The following is a 22,726-nucleotide window of genomic DNA, read 5'->3' on the forward strand; positions in this document are numbered from 1 at the left end:
TGTGTGTGTGTGTGTGTGTGTGTGTGTGTGTGTGTGTGTGTGTGTGTATCTGACTATAACTCTGTTTTCATTTGGTCTTAAATCATGCATTTTTATGGTATTTTTTCTGTTTGCATCAAATATTTCCAGTCGGAAGAATGTACGGCTTCACCGTTTGCATACGAGGAATGATACTTAAGTTCACAACATGTTGTCGTGCACTTATGCATAGGAAGTATAGTTCAGTAAGTTTACCGTAGTAGATTTTAAGGTATTTTCTATAACTATCTAACTATCTAAATCTAAAGTGATACCACAGGCAAACATTAAGGGACTTCTTGAGTTTGAACTAAATCCACACACATAAGGCCTTGAAGACTATTACTAAATTGCTATTGTTGACGAAGAGGCAAAAAGCGGTTGCACTACTCTGACAGAAAGGGTTGTTAACACTCCCTAAATGCATTAGTTAAGAATCAATCATGAAAGGAGAAAAATGTACGATATGTCTTACTAAATTAAAAAAAAAATTTAAGCGAAAGGAGCGAAAGCGATAACAAATTTCGCCAGCGTTTAGAAGTTAAAAGAAAAACGTTTTTCTCTGCTCAAAGCTTTTCGTGGGTTCTCGAATGACATCATAATAATTGTTTTTCAAAACTTGTACAACTTTTGATAGCAAAGATCCAAAATGGATAAAAAGTAGAAAGAAGTTTGCTTAGAGAAAAGACACAGTTGATGGAAATGAAGGGATAAGCAAATGGCTACTTTCAACTGTCAAACTTAAACTCTTGGCGCAACAAATTGAAAGAAACACACGATTAAAAAAAAAGACCAAATATGAGGCTTTCTTAAGCTGGATAACATGTAAGATAAATACGCTAGTCCACTAGTCCCGTCCTGTAAGACTCTTTTCAAATGAGCAATGCTTGCGTACGTGGATCTTTTGAACGAGAATACATTTGCATTTGTTTAATGCGGATATATCGGTTCTGGCGACCATGATAAACACTAAAAAATAAAGCATAAAATTAGTAACAGTTTGGGATAAAAAGCAGTGAAAATAGAATTTTCAGTGTCTATTGAATTCTTCCCACTAGGTGGAGATCTTGGAGGATTTTAAGGAAAGATTGGATCATCTATTATCAGTCGACAAGAGAAGAGAAGAGAAGACAAGATAAAACAAGACAAGACAAGAGAAGGAAACAGAAATCGGAAGTGCGTTACTTCATGACGTTAATAGATCTAGAATTGCACAAGCTGAATTTTGTGTATTGAGAATGACTAAAAGCGTTAGCTCTTAGACATCGGTTTATTCATCGTTTTTTCTTTCCCCTTTTCGGAAATGAAGTTTGGAATTAGTAAAAACATGAAAACTGCGATTTTATCTTTCTCGTCTCATTGCTTCATTGCTCCAAGTCGATATGGCAATGCTGCACTTCGACACTTACAAAACTTTTATACTTATGTTATGGTCGTGTGTATAAAAAAACCATTATGGAAAGACTAATCACTTTCTGGTGAATTTGCTAAAAATGAATAATTTATTTTTTTTATTAACAATTAACAACTTTTTGCTCTTTGTATAATGAATTGAAAGACAATGCAAAACCTGACAACGAAAAATATGTAGATACCTTGCAAGACCTATGACGATTGTTTGTGGATAACTGCTTCATATGGTTCTTGGTATAGCTAGGTAGAACTTCGAGTAAAGTAGAATGACGGGATGATTAAACAGTACATGCAATAAATATTTTGTTTGGTTTCAAATACGCTTTACTGAGAGATGTTTCCGTTTCCGAATTTTCATATCTCGTACATAAAACATTTTCTTTAATATTCGTAAATTCGGTATTGACGGGTTAACGATCGTATTTAAATGTGAATGGAATAATTAATTAATTAATAAGATTATAGCGATTGTTCTTTTTTTTCAAATTTTTTATATTCAAAACTGTCGCTGTAAGTTAATATAAATCAAAAAAGTAAAAATGTAAAACTTTTTTAGCGAAATAAAAAAAGCAGGCAAAAGTAGTAATGAAAGCGCGTTCGTTACCGTTTGTAATCAACTTATTTGCTTAATCTTTATTTATTTATATGATAAACAAAATAAAATCGACGTTGTACGGTGCGTATTGCCACGACTCTGCACGCTTGTATGATATGGAATAATAAATTTTCTTGATGTTTATATTTATATCATAAACTGCTTTCGCTTTTGTTATTGCTTTTATTGCGTTAATATTGTTGTTCTATATTATTATAGCGCAATTAATATTTTGATTTAATAAATTATTCCTTATTTACTCTATTCGCTTCGTGATTTATATTCAATTAATTAGTTGTTTATTTATCTCTGTGGCAGGTTTATTATGCGTTGCCATGTCAATCATTTTACGGTAAGTTGATTTCAGACATTATTCTCTCTCACTTTACTCTTGACAAGAACAAATGATTTATTACATTTTTTCTTTCGTCTTTTATGGTAATTTCGCAAAAAAAAAATCGTCATCTCTTTTTATTGATTGCTGTCATTAACCTTAATATTGACTTTTCGTTAACGTATTTCTGTTAATTTAACATTAAAAATTTTTTTCTTAAATTGGCAATACAGCGCTACTTTAACCATATAGCGCAATTTATAATAACCTTTCGTAACAGTGGCCACATACGAGTGTAAATAATAGAGCGATTAGATATAACAAAGACGTTCTTGCGGTACACGGGCTTATTAGGTGTTGATGGATGTACGCAACATTTAAAAGCATTTGAAATAAATCCACCTTTCATTCCATCACTCTCTGAAACCAAACTAACCTTGTCTGTCCGTCTCTCGGCCTTGTTTTCTTTTGTTCAACTTACAGGCCGGAACTTTCGACATATTTCTCATATAACATCTTGTTTTGAAAAGCCGTTATCTAATAGCGGCTCTCTATAATGTTATTGCTTGTTTGTACACAAAAAATGGTTAGAATCTGCATGCTTGTAGTTTTACTTAATCAAATTTCCGGAATTTTTTTACTTATTATATACATTAAACTCCAAAATCTAAAAAAAGTAAATTTATTTTCATAATTTTTCCCAAATAATTTTTCTTTTGCAACAGGAAAACTTCTAACCTTTAATAATAAGAACAACAAACGCTTATGCGTAGCTACTCCCACGCGTAAGCTATGGAATGGTACATAGGATTTAATTTTTGATATCCATCTCATAACAAATGTTAAAAGAGCAGATTTATGTAAAGTTTATCTAAAGTAGATGTACTACAATCTACGTGCACGTTCCTTCCTTAAAATCGCGATGATTTCTTAAAAAGCTTTGGTCAGACATGACAAACATCCTCAAATTCTTGCCCTTTAGTATTAATACTAAAATGACCGGAACTGTTTTGCTAACAGTATCTTCATTAATATTACGTACATATCAGATTAGATCTTTACCTGTTTGACACAATGCAAACTATCGTCCAACTAGTTTGCGAGTTTTTATCGTAGTATTCCTTCTTCAAAAATCTACGGCCTTGACTGTCCACTCCCCTTCGTCCAAAAACTTTGAGATAATAAACTTATTCTTTTAACCGACTTTTTAATTTAACAACGTTAAGTTTAAGATGGAACCAAATGCGTGCCTAGGTTACAAAATAAGTGGTTTCAAAACTACCCGAAAATTGTTCGGTTTTTGTATCGTTTTAAAAGTGCGTTCGTATAATTTACATATAATTTAGATCACTAATCAGAAGGTTAAGGTCATTTCCCTGCACCACTTCAAGTAAAACTGTTCGTAGTTTGAATTTTAATAAGAATTACGAATTTTAGACGCACAAAAAAAAAAAGTTTCTAAAAATTACATATAGTTACATAAGTTGGATAAGTTATTCCATTCGGTCCAAATTTTTTACGTGTATTTTGCTACTGTGTACAAAATATCTTACAGTTATCTCGAAAATTATAAACTGAACTGAATATACGTGAAGAGCCCTCGAACAGACTGTCAGACGCAAGTGATTTAGAGTATGATCGGGTTCCTTTTAAAAATAATTTAATATTTCATGTTGCTTGTTTTAAGGAGAAGTGAGCATTGAAGCGCAGTGCAGCCCTGATAAAGTTATTTTCTTCGATTTCAGATAGTGATACAAATTTAATATGTGTATCATGTTTTTACAAACGACCTCTATGTTATCTCTTCATTAGCTCAATAGTGAACCACCCCGACAAGTGAACATATGCTTACATGGTTTTAATACAATTCTACTAACCTTTACAGCATGACTATGAAGTTTTTAATATAATCTAAAATATTCAAATTGATTTTTTCTTGTTAAATCCGTTTATATACACAGACAACAGCTTTGTATTATTCTCGTTTGTATTTTGAATGCAATTTCCAATAAATAATATTAAAATAATTGAAAACTAAACAAAGCAAAAAGATGATTGATTTTTCATGGACGCATGTTTTCATATATATATATATATATACGTTGATTATGTTCAATAATCATTTTAATGAAATTGAGAAATTAAAATACCAGAAATCCATTTAATATTAATGATAGAGTAAAGAAAATTTCATTGACCGTAAATAGATATTTTAATAGAATGTTCGAATTGAATTCAGTTAAATTATTTAAAATTTTTTAATGGTAATTGGAATAGAGAGATAAATGCATATGAATATAATTTAAAAGAAGAATTTTAATATATTTATATCCACCATAGGCATATAAATACATTGAATTTGCTATATTGATGAGAATTTCTTGTTAGTGGCTAATACCATTATAAAGCCATGTAGGCATTTCATCGTTCACTTTAAAGCCCACTGTTGAAGTTGAGGTCTTTGGTGTAGCGTAATCTGAACGGCAGTTAGTAACTTATCTAATAAATCAGTCGATTTTTGGCCAAATTTACTTGAGATCCTGGACTATACTTTGTTTGCTCTTAAGCATCCAGTTTGCTCACGATTTGGACTGATACAGGCGTATGTGTGCCAAAAGCTGTTCGGGAAAACGATTGTTTAGTGCAAATATTTTGCGCTGGAGACACTGTGTGCTCGCTTGTTGTTCAAATTCTACAAACTCCATTAGTAAGTGCCATTCACATGACAATCTTGTATCAATAACTTGGCTACTCGAAAAATTTCAAAGTAGATTGCTGTGTAATGATGTAATCGGCACTACTTTAGTAGATCTACTCCGTTTCCGCTACTCGATCCTGCCGAATTTATAATTACTTTCAAATTTGCTCGTTTAATAAATATTTTTGATGCGGGATGGAATTCAGATTCTAATATTGTCCATGCTAAGAAACTGATCGAAATATTAAGACGATCCGTAGAAGACAGACAAAGGTAAACAAATTTTTGATTCACGACAGCTGCCTAATCGATTCAGCCACGTCTGTCCAAATATCTGTTTGCTCGTCCGTGATCACTATTCCAAGCTTTTTTCATATTACTTTAGTCTCCTTGAAATGAAAAGTTAGGCAAATTCACTCGCTGAGGTGCGATTTCCCTTTCTACTTAAGCTTTACCATTGTAAACTTCAAGATTGGAGTCAACTCAAAAATTTCTCTTAAATTAAATCTTTGTATCGTCGACATTTTCTTCGGAAGATGATAGTGTACATATTTGAAGGATTTATATCAAATGCTTTTGGCTTATGCGATTCACAAAAGCCGTTTTATAAATTCAGAACTTCGGGCTATTCCTAATAAACAACTAAAAAATTTATAGCGGACAACGACAGACCATTAAATGCCCTATATCATTCTGCAGCTATTCATTTGGTGATTTTTTAAAATAAGATGTTGTATGGGAGGTGGTTGAAAAGCTGATCCGATCGGAATCATTTTCAGTAGCGTTCGTCTTTGGGCCAAAATATGTCACGGTACTGAATTTCATCAATTTATCTCAAAAATAAAATTTTCGATTATACATAATTGACGAGAAGAAGGATTTTAGATCACCAATTTCTGGTACTTTTTGATCACGTTAATTCTACACGACCGAACGGAAGTTAATAAGAAATATTAGTTGTTGATATCATTTTTGGACTTTATTAACTTAAAAAAAAACATTTAGCGCGAAACGTTTAATCCGATTGCTCTTGGTACTTTGCAATTTAACGGCATAGCTGGGCGCACAGTTAAATGAGTAACTTTTGCCTTTTACTAGCATTTACATTCTGTAGTAGTTTCAATTTACTGGTCTTGTTGGTGCGGCTATTTCCATTTTGAGGATGCCAGCAACAAACGGAGGGATAAGTAGAGTTCGTTGAATAAACTCAGAATTTCTTGATAACTGGAAATAAATATTCTTTACGTGATGTCTGATAGAGAGTTCTGGGTATTACAAATAAGGCGAAAAACTTAGTCGAATTCTACGCTTTGGATGGTGGATAAATCTAAGTAGGAAGGGCAGTTCATGGCATGAATAAATGTCTTAAATAGAAGCAAATTCCTGTCTATACCTTTTACTGTTTAGTCTTTATTACAAATTAAAAGGAAAACACTTATTTGTTGCCGCTACAATTTACAAAAATAATCATGTAAAAATGATTATGAAAATAACAACAGGTGCCAAAAATGGTAAAATAGACAATGGAAAGATTGGTAGGAATTTTTACCTGCCTCATCTACATATACTCTTGCATATGAATATGTCTTACATATATGTAACTAGAATCAGAAAATTCAATGAAACCGTATAAATCGAAAAGATTTCATTAATTTTTTGAACCATATTATAATTAAAAAGAGAAAATAGAACGACTGTATGTAAAAAAAGAATCAGCTGTGTTTACTGCACTAACGATAGAAAAGGTATATGTAATTAAAACGATTACTGTTGTCAGTTTTATGTTTAATACACACGGCAATTGCATGACAGCGATAATGGAACTTACCGTGTAAAAAATTTCATTTAAATGATAATTGTAAGCGTTGCGTACGTATGTGCGTATAATTTTATCACGACGTTCCCCTTCGAAACCATTCTGTATATCATGGGCACTAAAACGCCATATCGATTCGCCGGTAACCACGCCGAATAGCACATCAAAATGAGGGCCGGTAATAAAACCACCACCATTGGTGTAAGCTGAACCACTACCACTACCACCGCCACCACCAAAATAATTACTACCCAAATTACTGTTACCGCTGCCAGAGGAACTGCTACCGCTATCCGTCGGTGAAGAGCGTTTAAAATTGCGTGCGATTAAGTCATCAATATCAAGATTAGAATGTCCGGACCGTATGACCACACCATCCACCTGAAAATAATAAAGGGAAGAAAAGGAGAAGACGAAACAGAAAGTGTGTTCAATCAGCACAAGAAAACAATTTCTAAGCAAATAAAAGCAAAAAAAAAAAAGAAAAACTCAAATCAAGAAAACAAAATTGTATTTATTTGATACTCTGGGGCACCATTGAAGAATTATTCGATTCGTGCCAAAAAATCGAAAGTTATGCGGGATGTGAACGAATGGTATGAGATGCCAAAGTGCTAAATATTTGCTAAATAGTGTGTGTAGTTTTTCCATCAGAGTCTCATGGCAAATGTACGGTTTTGCGAATTGCATTTTTGCGATAGAGATATCTCTTTCTTACTGCATTTCTTTGTCTCACGACTTTTCAATTTTCTTTAGCAGTTTCCTTGCTTTTGACTTTTGCAAAAAAAAGATAAACAAACAATATCTACAGTTACTCTGCATATATGGACACAATGTTACAAACATATAATACTGGGAATTGAAAGCCTATGAGTAGTTGGAGTTCGCCTTGATGCCTTTTTTCATAGCCAATGCCGAGTTATACATACATGTAAACAATTTATTATACTTAAGATTTAAACGAAACATTATTGCACTATGTGACTATTGCAACAATTTGCGATAATATGAGACATTGGTTTTTCGGTTGGATTTCCCCAAATTTTGTTAGTTACATTTGCCTCTGTCTACAGATTTACGTGTACTTTAAAATCTACAGAATCTAGATAATTTAGGTTCAGTAAAGGAAGAGAAACATAGGGAAAGTGTCAGATGCTCTCGAATAAAATAAGGATGACATTATCGATTCGCTGTTTCCATATTCGTTTAATTTTCAATTGTATTCTAGCGATAAATTTCTCAATCGGCAAACAAAGCGTTCGTAAAGTTCGTTAAAAGCTTACTTTAGCAAATCAATATATAGATGACTGTGTATATAGATAAGGTAAGCCATGGCTTTCGCAATTATATGTATTTAGATTGCTTTCTTCATATCGGCCTTAAGGGCCCGATTCTGTCCATGCAAATTTGTGATCAAGTCCATGGAGAATTGTGGTCGCAGTTTTAGAAACATTTCCATTTCGAAATTTTGCACACTGACGTGCTTTGACCCAAAGACGAAAGTTGTTAGAAATGGTTCGGATCGGTTAATTTCTTTGACCACTTCCCCCTACATAAAGCCCTGTTCTGGGTAATAATATATCGGTATTCCGCATTGGTGTGAAAAAATCTGATTGGCTGTGGCAATTTTTCCTCCTACGGAGTATAATTTTTAATATATCGTGATGAAAACTAACATAGAAATCAATCTTACCGAATTTGAACGAGGTCAAGTTTTTGGGTGCCCGCAAATAAGAATTTCTCCCACATGGTTGAATGTGTAACGTTTGATGTTTTATTACCAAAACGAGTGAATAACTGCATTAGGCAGGATATTTAATAATTGGCCTTGCCCGACTATAATGTTCTCATTTGTTTATTAGAGATGGATTGGGCTTTATTTGCTATATATACTATTACTCCATAAAAGTTTGTGTTTGTTTATTCCTACGCGATATTGTCGTTGCTTACACAGTTTTGGTGGTTTATGAACAACCAAACATCAAGCTAGTCGCCTATTTTGCTTTGATTTATTTAAAATAATTAAGAGGAAAGGATAAGGATACATAACGCATAAACCAAATTATTGCCCTTTCGTCGGATTTAGAAAAAACTCTCTTGTTGGATCAAATCGCAGTATATAGAAAGCTTCATTTTTAGTTTAAACCCAAGCATCATATCTGGATTAAGTCATTGCTATCTTTTTTCATTTTCCAACTTTTCTACAACAAACATATTTGTCAATAAAGTACTGAAAAGTCGCTACTTTTTTATCTCAGGTTTATTTGCATTGTCATAGTACCGCCTTATTGTGTGATACTAACGCATTGTTGAGGATATTTATGCTCGTTCCACTTTTGTACTGAAGGCCTAATGAAGGCTAAGACAGCTTACCTTTGGATCCACTTTTTGTACCCACCACTTTAAGATGGGGGTATGCTCATATTGTTTTTTTACATAATGTATGTAACATCTAAACGAAGCTTCAGAGATCCTAGAATGTATCTGTATTCTTGATCAGCGTGAAATTTTGAGTTGATTTAGTCACGTCTGTCCGTCTGTGTGTCTGTGCGGTGGATGTCGTTGGCATTCTCCTGGTCGCAAAAATGAAGATATCGACTTCAAATTTAGTAGAAGCATTAGAAGTTTGTGCACGCAGGTTGGTATCGAAAGTATGCCAAATTGGTCGGGGCAGAAGCGCACAGAGGAGCGTAAACTGAATGCAAGTCCGTGTTTCTTTAAAAAAATGTGTAAGTTTTTGCTCGTCACTGGGAAATTATTAATGTTACGAGGCTGATTTTCCATATTTACTTCATGGAGCACTCTGCTCCTGACATGAAAAAATGGAAAAAATCACATAAAGTTACAATTTTACTTTTTTCACTTTTTGGAGTTTTTATGCTTATTTCTCATAAGGCAAACAACACAGAGTGTTTAAGACTACTTTGTACATTGCTCAAATGAAGGTATACTATCTGCCTAAAAATGGGCTACTTTTAAAATGAATATGGTAGACACCGCGATAAACTTTTTCTTAATAATACCGGCGATATGGGTATCAAATGAAGGAACCCAGAGAGTAGAATGCGAAAAGCATACTGGGGGGTACGCGAAATTCGGACCCTGCTGAAAATAACGTTCTTACTTGTTGGTTATTCCTTTGCTCTGTCTCAGTGGAAGCAAATCAGAGTGAATTAGTTAGTAGGTTCACCTACACCTACATTATTGATTATTGAGCTATAGTAATCTTGCTTTATAACTACAACCGAAGTATGATATGCTTATATCATCCTCAAATACTAAGCGTATAATAGTTCCAACAAAGTTTATATATTGATCAAAGTGCGATTTTGATGGAGCTCTCATGTACGCAAAAATTGAAATACTAGAATTTGGCATGTTCGTTTAGATAAGTTCTAGGAACGCCGACGAATAACAAAAGAGTCATCAATTAATTGAGTGTAAAAATGTCTAGCAATGAAAATTCAGAAAAAATTGCAGGTTATGGTTTCGTTCTTTGTGTTAGACTTTTTATTTATTAATTATATTAAAGTACATTTTCATCTTTTACTTACCGATGGACCAAATGAGCTTAGAAATGTGGGTGCTTGTATGTCAGCGCCATATAATTCTTCTAATGGTGTTTCGCGCAAACAATCCACAATCTGTTCATGATGTTTGTCAACATTTTCTGGTATCGAACAATTGACTTCTCTGGCTAGTTTAATAGCAAACATGACGGGATCTTCAACTAAAGACCACGACGAATAAGCCGAACCAGACATTAAAATTGTACGTTGAAAAAGACCTCTAACCATTGTGGGCGATGCCATTAAATAACTTATACAAGCGGCGCCTGTACCATGACCAGCCAGCGTCACCAGATTAGGATCACCACCAAATTTTTGTATATTTTGTTGTATCCAATGTAAAGCAGCAATTTGATCCATTAGGCCGTAGTTGGCCACACGAGCATGTACCAATGGACTAGGATTGGCATTGAGGAAACCTAATATGCAAATGAAATGTCGCATCAGTAATTTACGTGCGGAATGAATGCTAATCTCTTTTGAAAAGCGCAAACATTCATTTGTTTGTTTTATTTAGGTTCGTTTGCAAGGCACCTTTGAGTAGTGCAACAGTTTATTGTCATTGCTTTAATGTGTTATTCTATGTTACTTACCTAGAATTCCTAAACGGTAATTAAGTGTTACTACAACCACTTCGCCGTAGCTGGCTAATACACTGCCATCGTAAGGATTACCGCTACTCCATTCGAATGACTCGCCGTGTACAAATACAATTACAGGTAATTTCTTTTCGCTGGCACCAGCTGTAAAAATATGCATAAGATGCGAAAAAAATGCACACGATTTAACGACTATTCCTTCAGCGTTCTCAATACTTTTTTTATCATGAGGGAAACAATGGTAAAAACAATACAAAAAGGTCGTGAATACACACATCAGTAGATGCGCTTTTTTAAGCTTCATTTAATATTTTCGCTTACTAAGTGTACGCAATTGTTTAGCTGTAGAAAAGCTGTCATATGAAAAATATATGTATATGTATATATATATGTGTATATGTATGTGTATCAGTGGATTTGTTTGCATAGAAGCGAAGCTAAATATTGCATGCCTTTGGATAATGCGTTGAAATGCGCTGAAACTCGTACGGAGAAATAATGGGAAAGAGATAGAGCGAGCGAGAGAGAAATAGAGAGAAGTACAGAGATTAGAGCAGGGAGAATAATGAGAAGGTATTGCTTGTGATGTCACCTGGAATTGTTACCGTGTCTAAGATAAGCTGGTTTGCTTTAATTTTCCAATACTTCCTTTAGCAGTACGGTATGCATTTACGGCGTTTGCTTAAGAGGTAATGCAATTTTGTTTTTTTAACGTTTACGTGTACGGGGGTATTTTTACAAAAACAGCAATATTTATTTTTCCTCGCTTGTTGTATTCTTTCCGTCACGTTTTCTTTTAATACTGTTGTTACGTGTTAAGCGCTAAATTTTAATTGTTTCAATTCAATCCAAGATGGAACAATCGCCTTAAAGAGAAAAGCATTTACAAAAATGAAAAGCATTTTAAAACGAATGACTTTAACTTTTTTGGTGCTTAGTTGCGCAACTTTTTTCATTTTCCGAGTAATATGTGTAATCAGCATGAAAAAAACGATCTAGCTTTCGGAGCAATCTGTGAGTTAAGTCTGAGGTGGTATATTCTCAGATAGTACTCCAAACCGTTTACTCGAACGAAGACGCGTCTAAAACAGTCAGTGCAGTACGACTTTCTACCGAATGATCTTAACGTGTTCCTTACTGCTTTGCAATCCTTAGTCCAACATTGTAAAGGCCGAAACTCACTTGAACGATTTTAATTTGCCGCGCAATTACTCATTGCACCTTTCCATTGTCAATTGTTTTATTACATCTCCAAAGCTTACAATACGATCTGTTCAGATCAAATCAAATCTTTCTATGACTAGCTGCTAGCAGACTCACTTCTATTTATTAATACAAATTTAATAGTAGTAATTACTCCTTGTACATATTTAGAGGAAAGAGGATAGGAAGGAAAGGAGATAGGAGAGGGATAGGAGAGGAAAGGAGAGCTCGCTTTCATTTCACTTTAAAGTTTACTGATTCGACAGCATTTAAACTTTTTGGTTTGTACGCGTTCCACTTTGTTTTTCGTCACCAAGGTTGCGGCTCTTATCTCAGTTCCTTTTTCTAGTTCTGTTTCTGCTTCGTACTCTAGTTATGCCCCTTTTTGCCCTTTTTAACTGTTTCTTTCTGCTTTCATTCATTGTCGCTCTACTCCTGTTCCCTCTTTCGTCCTATCTATTTGTCATCCTTTTAATTTATTTTCTTTTTAATTAAAGTAATGTAATAAAATATAATTTTGTCCCAGTGCTGGTCTTTTAGTCCGATTCGACACGAAGATTGCAAAATCTTCGTTATCAGTTTGATTACCGTTGATTTGACGCACTGGCGCTTTGTGTGCACCAAGGTTTCGAATTTAGGTTGCATTCATTAGGTTGACATTGCGGAAAACTCGAAAATAAAATAAGGTATGAAACGTGAATCGTGAGAAATTCATGCAAATACGTCATAATGCGTATTTTTGCCGATGATTAACATTACTTTTTACATAATCAAACGGGCCGTCAATTAGTCATGTTTTCCATTACTTTATGCAAGCGTATGTGCGTTGACTGTCTTATTTAGCAAATACTAACACATTATAATAAGTAGCCTTGATAGCTGCAACTTGTCAGGTTTTCGATGCAAAACACAACACAAACCAAACGTTTGTCTAATTCTTGGTTGTTCACCAAAATTGTTGTTTGTGGTTTCAGCTATTTGTTGTTAGTGGTGTCATTATATTCATTTTGGAATGCATTGCTCATGAATCCACACATATCGTGGTTTTTAACTGAAAACAAGGCCTCCAGTTAAACTATTGTTATGCTTTATAAATGTTCTTTTCACTTATTGTTTATGATTGCACACATACCTCTAAACTCTGTTGTATGAATGCACATTCAAAAAACCCTTGGTATGAACATAAATATCAGTCAATCGATTTAATATTTGAAAAAAATTATTTTTGTTCAGATTGAATAGTTGTTTTATTTTTGTTAATATGTGCAACTCAATATTACATAAAGTATATACATAAAAACAAGTAGGGACATTACACACGGTCAAGATCGACTATAAATACTCTACACCACTTCGTCTAGTAATAATTAACCAGAGTTACAAATTATTTTCTCCTAAACACATATGTTTTATGAAAGCCTGCCTTGTTCGCATAATGTGATCTAAATTTTGGAAAAAAATGGAAACTAAATTTATTTCCTAAAAATTTTATTATTTTGCCAGCTTTTGTCGTAAAAAGCTATTGTTAATATTATTATAATCTTAGACTAAAAGAAAAAGACATTGAGCACTAGCAATACCGACTGTCGGCTCTAATTTATAAAAGTACATTAGATATTGAGCCTGATAGTTTTAATAAATAATATATCGTGTTCATATTCCGTCTGTAGCTGATTTTAGAATATCCATAGGATTAGCCGCTCCAAATGCAATACTTCTAGTCAAGGAAAAGTTAAGCCAGTCACAGAGAACGTACTTTATAATAAGAATTTGTCCACAATTGCAGATTGGGAAGGAAGACTTCTTCAAGATCCAGTTGTGAGTTGCAATTGTATGACCAAGACGAATTCTCGAAAATATTTGGATCTTCATTTTCTCAACATTAGTGGGATATAAAGTTGGAGTTAATTGAGGGTTAATAGAAGAGTAGTGTTGATGATGGTATTATAGATTTCCTGTAATTTTCTCTTCAATTTTTTTTCCAATGTATCTTGGAAGATCCAACTTTTCCATGATATCATCCATAATTAGTAGTGCAGAAGCAACATACTTCGTTAGGTCGTGTCATCTCCTGAGAATGCTTATGTGGTGTGGTATCTAAAAAATAGCCCCCAGTGGTCCCATTTCGTTAAGGCCAAGAACCAAGTTTCATCATGAAATGTTGGGAGTTTATACCTTTTTATAACATAAAAAAAAAGATCAGTTTTCCTATTAACGGCTACATGAGAGGTAGTTCAAAATTTGCCTCCGCCGAACCAAATTTTTTACGTCAAACTAATAACCGAATTTTGTCGAAAAATTTTGCAATCACATAGATCGAATTTTAGCAGCTTTCATAACAAACAAACCTTGGACGTTTTAAGCATCCTTGCCTAAAAATTTCATCGTTGTGTACCTGCAGAAGGACTGTTGACGTCGTCGTTGACCTTCCTTATCCACATTGTGTCTCAGTTTTTGGGACCATACTATAAGAATCATTCGAGTAACATTTGCGTTCAATGTTTATATTGATTGTCACAATGACTTTTCAAGTATAAAAATGCGCCGAGAGGGGCGCGATCCGCAACCAGAAAAGAAAGGAACTGCAAACCAACTTCTGGCTAACTTCTTAAACAAGAGATATCGCAGATGAACTTTGAAATCGTTTGGCTTTTATTGTTAGCGCGCTATCGCAATGCTAAGATCCACCGAACTTATTCTCCTTATATTATTAATGGAGTAGTATTATTGTTTTGGTTCTGAAGAATGCGCTATAACGGCGTGTCTGCAAGTTCACTAGGGCTGCTCTTATCAGAATATTTAACGCATCAGTGGAAATTGATGAATGAACGATTGGAAACAGATGATATGTATCTCCCCGTGACATAGAATATGCACTTTTACAGTGCACATCGATTTACAAATTTCGTAAGATTTCTTCGTACAAAGAAAAAAAAGTTTTCGTCTTACAAATTTTGCAAGTTGCAAAGTTCTTTCAGTTATCAATCATACGAGCGGCGAAGATGAAGGTTTCCTCAAATTTTGTTCAGCGTTAAGAAGCCTTGATGTTTCTTCCGTGCTGCTCATTATCATTAGCTTACAATCTTTAAATGTCCTACACATTTCACCTCGTATTACATTTTAAAAAAAATTTTTGAAATGAAAAGAATGCCTCTTTCTAGTCTGACATGGAATGGTAAGCGTTTTATAATATTTCAATTAATTTTATATTATTTAAAGTACATTCATTTGGAATGCTTGGAATTAGTTATTGTAATCTGACAGACGTTGATTTTATTAATGATATTTGAGTTTTTCAGCATCTAAAAACGATTCTGATATCTATTCTACTGATGTCATTACCACCTCCCATCATTTTTTCTTTCGCATTCGATTGATTATCATAATGTTCAAAGTTTTTGAGAGATTTGACCAATATTTTGCTTCAATGTCTTGTTTTTAAATTTCGTGGTCCACAAAATACTTACACTTCGTTGATACTGATTTGTGCCAAGCATTTGATTTACTATTGCCGGGGTACAAACATATTTAGGTTCAATATGTATATTATGCGTGCTTCCTCTTTCTTTTTAGAGGAAATCTTTATCATCAACATCTTGTCCTTGTCTTGTTTCTATATCAAATGGTGAATGTGATCGAAAATCATGTGCACACCAAACAGGAAATTGCTACCAACACATTTACCCCTAATTTAGGAGGGATTTGATTTTAAATGATTGTTCCGTGTGTGTGTGCGTGAGTGGTGGTTACGTGTGCAAAATGTAAATGCACACAAGTGCCTGTGACGTACATAATCGACCGTATTATGGCTTTCCAGGTTGTCCTTGGGTGACAATGTGCATGTATTTGTGTGCGTGTATGTATTAAATGATTTCGCTTCTTTCATTTTAAAAGCTGTTCTCAGATTCTATTTGTGGTTTTTGTATGTGTATTACTTACCATTCATTGGTGAGAAAATATTCAAATAAAGACAGTCTTCGGATTGACTTTCCAGGAATGGCAGAAGTCTTTTTAAATACTCCAAACGGCCTTTTGGCATTTTCTCTAACGCTGCGGTTTCGTTACGTATATTTGGCAAGCGTTGCGGACACACAGGACTGTATTTATCTGAGATACGTATACCATCCCAAGGCGCAGGTGCACGAGTAGGACTAAATCTATTTAAATACAAAGAACAAAAAACAAACGGATACTAATTGACAAAAAATTTTTTGTGATGCTTTACTTGAATTTGAAATGGTGTTCGTTGCGTCGTGTGGGTAATACCATATGTTGGAGGGGCGTATACAATCGATCGATATTGTTCGAATGTAAGTGGAGTAATTTATTCTAAGATTTGACTGGACCGGCACATCATTTTATTTTAAGCGTTTATAGCGATATGGGTGTAAGAGAGCCGAAAGGGAAAGAGAATATTAGAGGTAATTTCACTTCCTAAAAAACGGATAAGTAAAAAACATATCTGAAAACTGCGAAAGTGTCTTCTTGCAAACCTACAGAGCTAAGTTTACTAAGTCCTGTATTAGTTATAATTTACAGTTTCTATCATGAAAATATAACACGTTATATGATCTATGGTGCATTCAGTCTTTCGTCAGGAGGGTGACGACGACGGGACGACAGATGGAATGTACCCGTAAGAGAGGGTGGATGAAAGCGAATATATCTGCCTTAGGACTTTGCACAAGCGTAACATTCATCCAGACCGTCATGAGCAGTATGCGTGCTGTCCACAAAAGAGGAAAGAACATACGGAAAGAAGTATAACAAAAGCCTCTGGTCAGACTTTGCGTTAGATTCATTATAACTAGAGACACGGTGTGGGAACGAGTCTGTAGTTGAGACTGAGCCTCTCTACCACTTCGTTGTTTTACTCGTCTACTAAGTCCACAGAAGGTGCACTCATCCAAACCTGTAGAGCGACCGTTAAAACTGTTCTGCAAACAGGCAGATAAGTCGACAACATTTCGCGCTGACAGCTGAAGATTTGTAAATTATGGAGGAAGATGTTCTCTTCCGGTTGTAGACGTAGCCGCTTGAGGGTAAACTGTCGCGATAGGTACGTTGGGCTAAATGGAGCCAGCCGTCGCCCTCTTAGGGCAATGGTGAAGTGAATTTTAAGGAAACGCATAGGCGCATAGAGGAGACTCATGTGCCTAACACTGGTAATCCGCAAGAACGACCAGCAGCCGAAACTGCGGGGGCTCACTTTGGATTCACAAACAGCACTCCGGATCAGATGTCGGACAATGGCTTTCCTTATAAAGAGGCAACAGAATCGATACGGCCTCGAATCATTCCTGACGAGGGCCGAAAAAAATCAGCTCTTAGCCTTTAATTTGTTGACTGTACCTTCCGCCGGGGTTGTCTTATACCAACCTGCAATAGGAAGAAACCGGCGGATTGGCTACAGCGAACGTTGCCTTCGCTAAAACCTTGGTTTTCTTTGTATGTGAATTCCCAATGCATTATGATTGGGGTTTATATATCAACCCTCAAAAAAGACCCTTTCTCCCGGAAAGAAAAACTTTCATTATGCAACGTATTCTCAAAAGAAGTTGAGGTCATTTATTCAGATGAGCCGAGGTATTGAGGCGCCCTGTTTGACGAAACCCTAACATGGAATCCACATATGAAACAGGAAGACGAAAAGCCGGCCAGAGTTCTTTTGGCCTGCCAACGCTTGTTCGTTAAAGCATAAGGTATAAACTAAGCTAAATAAAATATTGAAATGCCTTCAAATCCTGAATGAGTTAGAAAAGCACAACGTGGTACATCCTCATTGGGTGGTCGAACATTGCAGCATCGAAGTCGATGAAATGGCTGACTGCCTAACCGACAGGGAAGCCCGGAGGGGTACGATATGGAACCTTTCGGCGGCATGTCAAGGAGCCACATCATAAGGTTGGTATCGGAATAGGCACAGTAAAGATCAGCAACCTGTTGGAAGCAAAGTGCAGGCGAACGGTAAGATAGAAAACAAATTTATTAAATTCTTCGATATAGCATACAAGCTACTAGAAGTAAGAAGGAGCAACGTATGTCTCGTAACTGACTTTTACTGCGTTATAGCTTCTTTAGATACCACCTAAAATGTATTCGTATCTTAAATACCGATTAATGTGGATTCTGCGACGGGGCGAAGCAAAGAAGGGAGGATGCGCGATTATCCGCAGGATCTAATACCAGGTATTTGGCGAATACTTTATAATGTCGAAAACCATTTCATTCATCGTAAAAAGGTGGCGTGTTTCATGAGGATCCTAAAGTTACAGGGATAGCGATACCAGCGATATCTTTTCGTTGCGGTGCGGTTTGCTCACCACTTTACATTGCATTACATTAATGTAGAACATGTTTGCATTATATATATGTGTTATCTATAATTGTACACATGTGTAACATAGATATCAAATACGAGCTTTGCTTTTTAATTTTACAAACAAATTTATGGCAATTTTATTGGCCGTTTAATATAAATGAACACCCCTGGCTTTTTGTAAAAATGCAATTCTGGAACAACAATTTGTAGTCGCTTTAATTAAAATTCCATTTTCATTTTCAAAAATGTGATTTTCTGCTCATAAATCATACCCGAAAGGTAATTTTTGTGGACCAAAGGATCGTTGATAATAAGAGGATGACTTTTCTTTACTCCAAAGGCACAATTTTTTTATTTACGAGGCCTTGTAACGAAATATTCCACATGAACGAAATGCGACTGAAATGGTCTCTTCTGTAATAAATATTAATAATTTTTATTAATTGTATAACTCTGTAGCTTTCTCACGGTAAGTTGCCAAGGAGTACCGAGCACAATGATCAGTTTTGCAAAACAATTTGAAAACAAAACATGGACGCTATGACATTTAAAAAAAAGGTTTTTATTTGATAACCTTGTACATTCCGAAACCAATTTCAATTTTTACTACCGTGCTTCTTCCAACAAGAGAGATCTTCTGGCTGGGAATTTTCCGCTCGTCGAAAATACGTATACACTGAATATATTGTTCATATTACTGTTGGAAGGGCAAATTTAGTATACTTTCGCGCGTGCGACGGATATAAAAAAATACATATATTGTTATTTACCAGCTAATACAGCTAGTGATAACGTAATGTGCAATAAATAACCGTAATCTGAAAATTAAATATATTTACCTATTTTGTTTGGTGGGTGGCGTTGCGTATGGTACTCCTAGGAACACCTCTACAGAACGTAAGAAACGATAACTATCCAATGGTAATATTAAACCGTGTAAACGGCCATAGCGTGTCTGTACAATGCGATGACCGAGCCGTGCATTCTTATAGATATCTAGGGTGGAAGCTTGCACAGGAACTGCGGGTGGCATAAAAATAGTCATTAACAGTAACGAAGAGGCTACTATATGCCACCATAACTGTAAATGTTGTAAGCCACGACATGTGCTGCTTGTAATTGTTGTTGTTCTTGTTATTGCAGTCATTGCGATTGTTGTTGAAGATGCGACCAGTGCTAGTGACATTGACAGTGATTTTCTATATAATACCGATGTTTTTGTTGTTAAAGCTGCTGGTGTAGAGGTTTGTATTATTGTTGATAAAAGTGTCGATACTAATGTGGGTGTTGCTGTTGCTGTTTTTAGTGGCACACAGCAACTGGTAGTCTTTACATTTTTTACTATCTTCATTGTTGGTATAACCGTCGCCGTCGTTATAGCTGTTGTCGTCGTCTCAGTCAAGCAAGTAGCAATCCGCATAACTGGTTGTATTGAGTTTGCTCCTGTTTTCTTTGATGATTCTTCTTTAAGTTTATTAAAACCAATTTGTTTGCCGCTTAATTCTTAATTCTTGTTCTTTGTTTATTTTGAAATTGTTCCCCTATAACAGTTTCGCAATAGCTTTTTTATTATTGCATTTTTCCCAAATTTTTCCAAAAGAGAACAAAAAGAGGTTGGAAAACAACTATCTCTGGGATGTCCTCGACTTGCAGTGGTTACCGACTTTCATTTTCGAGATTTGCCTTTGAACGAAACCTCATTTTTTTATTTCATTTCACGTATAAACATATTTTTTGCATTTCCTTTTTTTATTTTTTTTTTTTACTTTAGTAGAAACTTTGTTTTCAATGCGTATGTGCGTTCGTTATTCATATAGTCCATGTTAAATGCTATTGGTTGTTATTGTTAAGTTCAATTAATATTGTGCGCTGTTTGTAATTCTACTTTTGTTATCATTTTTTTTTAAACTTTTGCAAATCTTTATAAATAATTGCATAAGCAAGTTTTGTTTGTATTATTATTATTATTATTATTATTTGAGCATTTCAATTGGCAGAAATTATTGTTGTTGCTGTCATGAATTTTTTGTATTGAAATCTGTGAATGATAGATAGAAATGGAAGAAAAAAATCGTCATAAAAATACATATAACAACACAAAAACGAATGTTATTAAATTACTTTTAATGCCCGTATACAAGCAAGTTAATTAAATAGGTCCAACCTTTAACACTCTTCGTGCCATATGTAGAATGATTTTTTCTTACAGTGGGCTTGTATGTTATTCTAAAAATGTTACTAGAAATTACAAGGGTTACCTGTTGTTGAAGTTTTAATTACATCATACTTAGTGAACAAGTTCGGTGGGTTCAGCGAAGCGTTTAATGGGCGAACTATAATGTGATGATTTCGAGGCGGACGTTGGACATCAATGTAATAAAAGCGATATGTTTTGCATGCTATGTCAAATATTTCAATTATTTTAGAGTTTCACTTGTGCAAAATAAATTTGTTTTTTATTTAACAAATATTTTAAAAACATTTTCATTTTTCTCTTGCTATGTTATACTGCACAATTGTTTAAGGGTAATATAATCTTCCATTTTTTTCCAAGTTTCTTTTTGTTGGCTTAAACAGTCTCTAAACTCTTTAAAATCTGTCAAAACTTGTACGATAGAACGATATATATAAAGGAGAAAAATTTTAATTGAGTCATAAACCTACTTAGACGTAGTCACAGAGTCGTATTACGGGAGTTTTGAATGCATTGAATAACTTGGCAAATATAATCACCAATTAAAAATGCAAACATTTTAAGTATAGCGCATATTCATAAATGTGTTCAAAACCTTTGAACTAATCGTATAGTGTACGTATAAACGATTGGCGGTAAAATGATTGAATGATAAGGTTTTAAAATTCTACAATGGAACATTAAGGGACTTCTTAATAATTTTGATGAACTCCGTACACTCGTAAGTGATTTCAATCCAACCTTTATATCCCTTCAAGAGACCAATTGTTGAAGCCGTTTTAATACTATTCCACTCAAATCATATATTGGATACTTTACGAATGCTGTTCAAAATTCATTCCAAACAAGGAAATGGTGTTTTTATAAAATTAAGTATACCTCACAAAATCGCATAAATTTAAGCTCAAATATGCAAGCCGTAGCGATAATGTTAAACAAAAAATTTGCAGTGCTTTCGCTCTATATCCCACCTTCGCAATCGTTCTCTCAGCAAGAACTCTACAACTTATTCTCCGTTCTTTCCGCCCATCTGGGGCTCAACAGAGAACAGCAGTCGTAGTACAGTGTTAGAAAAGGCTTCATTCAAAGCAAACTCAGCATTTTAAATGCTGGGAAACCAACGCACTTTTCAATTCATCACACCTCTCCACATATTGACTTAACATTTTGCTCTCCATCACTTCTTCCTTTGGTTTCCTGGTCCATCTCTGATGATCTATATAATCATCACTTTCCAATCATAGTCGATCTTCGCCTTTCAAAGTCCTCTGTTACTCCAGCAAAACAGGCCAAATTTCTTCTAGATAAAGCGGATTGGATCAATTACTCCAAACAGGCCGAACTATTCCTGAATTCAAAGTCATTTAACGGGAACTGGAACCATGATTCTGCTATTTTCTCTAAAGCCATTCGCACGGCTGCTCATCTTTCAGCTTTTTGAAACAAGCTTGGTGGAACAACATGCTTTCGTTATTGAAGAAAAACAAAATGGATCTATGGCACCTCTTTAAAAGATGCCCTGAACATGATCGTTTGTTATTATATAAAAAAGCAAATGCTCTATTCAGGAAGGAATTACGAAAATCAAAGGTACTTAGTTTCAAACTTTTTTCGAAAAGAATTCACAGGAATACATCAATGAAAGTTTTCTGGAACAAAATCAACAGACTCAATGGGACTTCAAATCTGTACGAAATTTCTGCCATCTGCACTCCCAATGGAACTTTAACTGACGCGGGTGAGATTTCTAATTACTTTGGAAAAGTGTGGTGCGAATACTCCACTGGCAGCAACTTTTTCGTGCTTTCATCGAAAATAAAAACGCTGCAATTTCTCCTTCAAATGCTATTGACAGATGTGCCATGTTCCTGGAAAATTGCATATCTACCTTAAAACTTGAAAGTTGTCTCTCCAATTCGAAGGGGAGGACACCTGCTGCCCCGCATCCACCGCATTTCAACCCAA

At 34.8% G+C, this 22,726-nt stretch overlaps 1 protein-coding gene across 3 annotated transcripts in view; it reads right to left on the reverse strand.

Annotated features, from left to right (window-relative positions):
* The window catches only part of LOC119638975 (neuroligin-4, X-linked), a 120,653-nt gene extending 100,136 nt beyond the window's left edge, over nt 1–20,517 (reverse strand). For all 3 annotated transcript variants that reach the window (XM_038036135.1, XM_038036136.1, XM_038036137.1), the window contains exons 1-5: nt 19,407–20,517; nt 16,185–16,402; nt 11,037–11,186; nt 10,429–10,862; nt 6,887–7,255 (exon numbers count right to left, since the gene is read on the reverse strand). In XM_038036135.1, coding sequence (XP_037892063.1) covers nt 6,887–7,255; nt 10,429–10,862; nt 11,037–11,186; nt 16,185–16,402; nt 19,407–19,987 — 1,752 coding nt within the window. In that variant the 5' untranslated portion in view covers nt 19,988–20,517. The remainder of the gene's footprint in view (nt 1–6,886; nt 7,256–10,428; nt 10,863–11,036; nt 11,187–16,184; nt 16,403–19,406) is intronic.
* Nucleotides 20,518–22,726: the final 2,209 nt, after the last annotated feature.

This window comes from Glossina fuscipes, unplaced genomic scaffold (genome assembly GCF_014805625.2).
Source record: "Glossina fuscipes isolate IAEA_lab_2018 unplaced genomic scaffold, Yale_Gfus_2 111, whole genome shotgun sequence".
NCBI classification, from domain to species: Eukaryota; Metazoa; Arthropoda; class Insecta; order Diptera; family Glossinidae; genus Glossina; species Glossina fuscipes.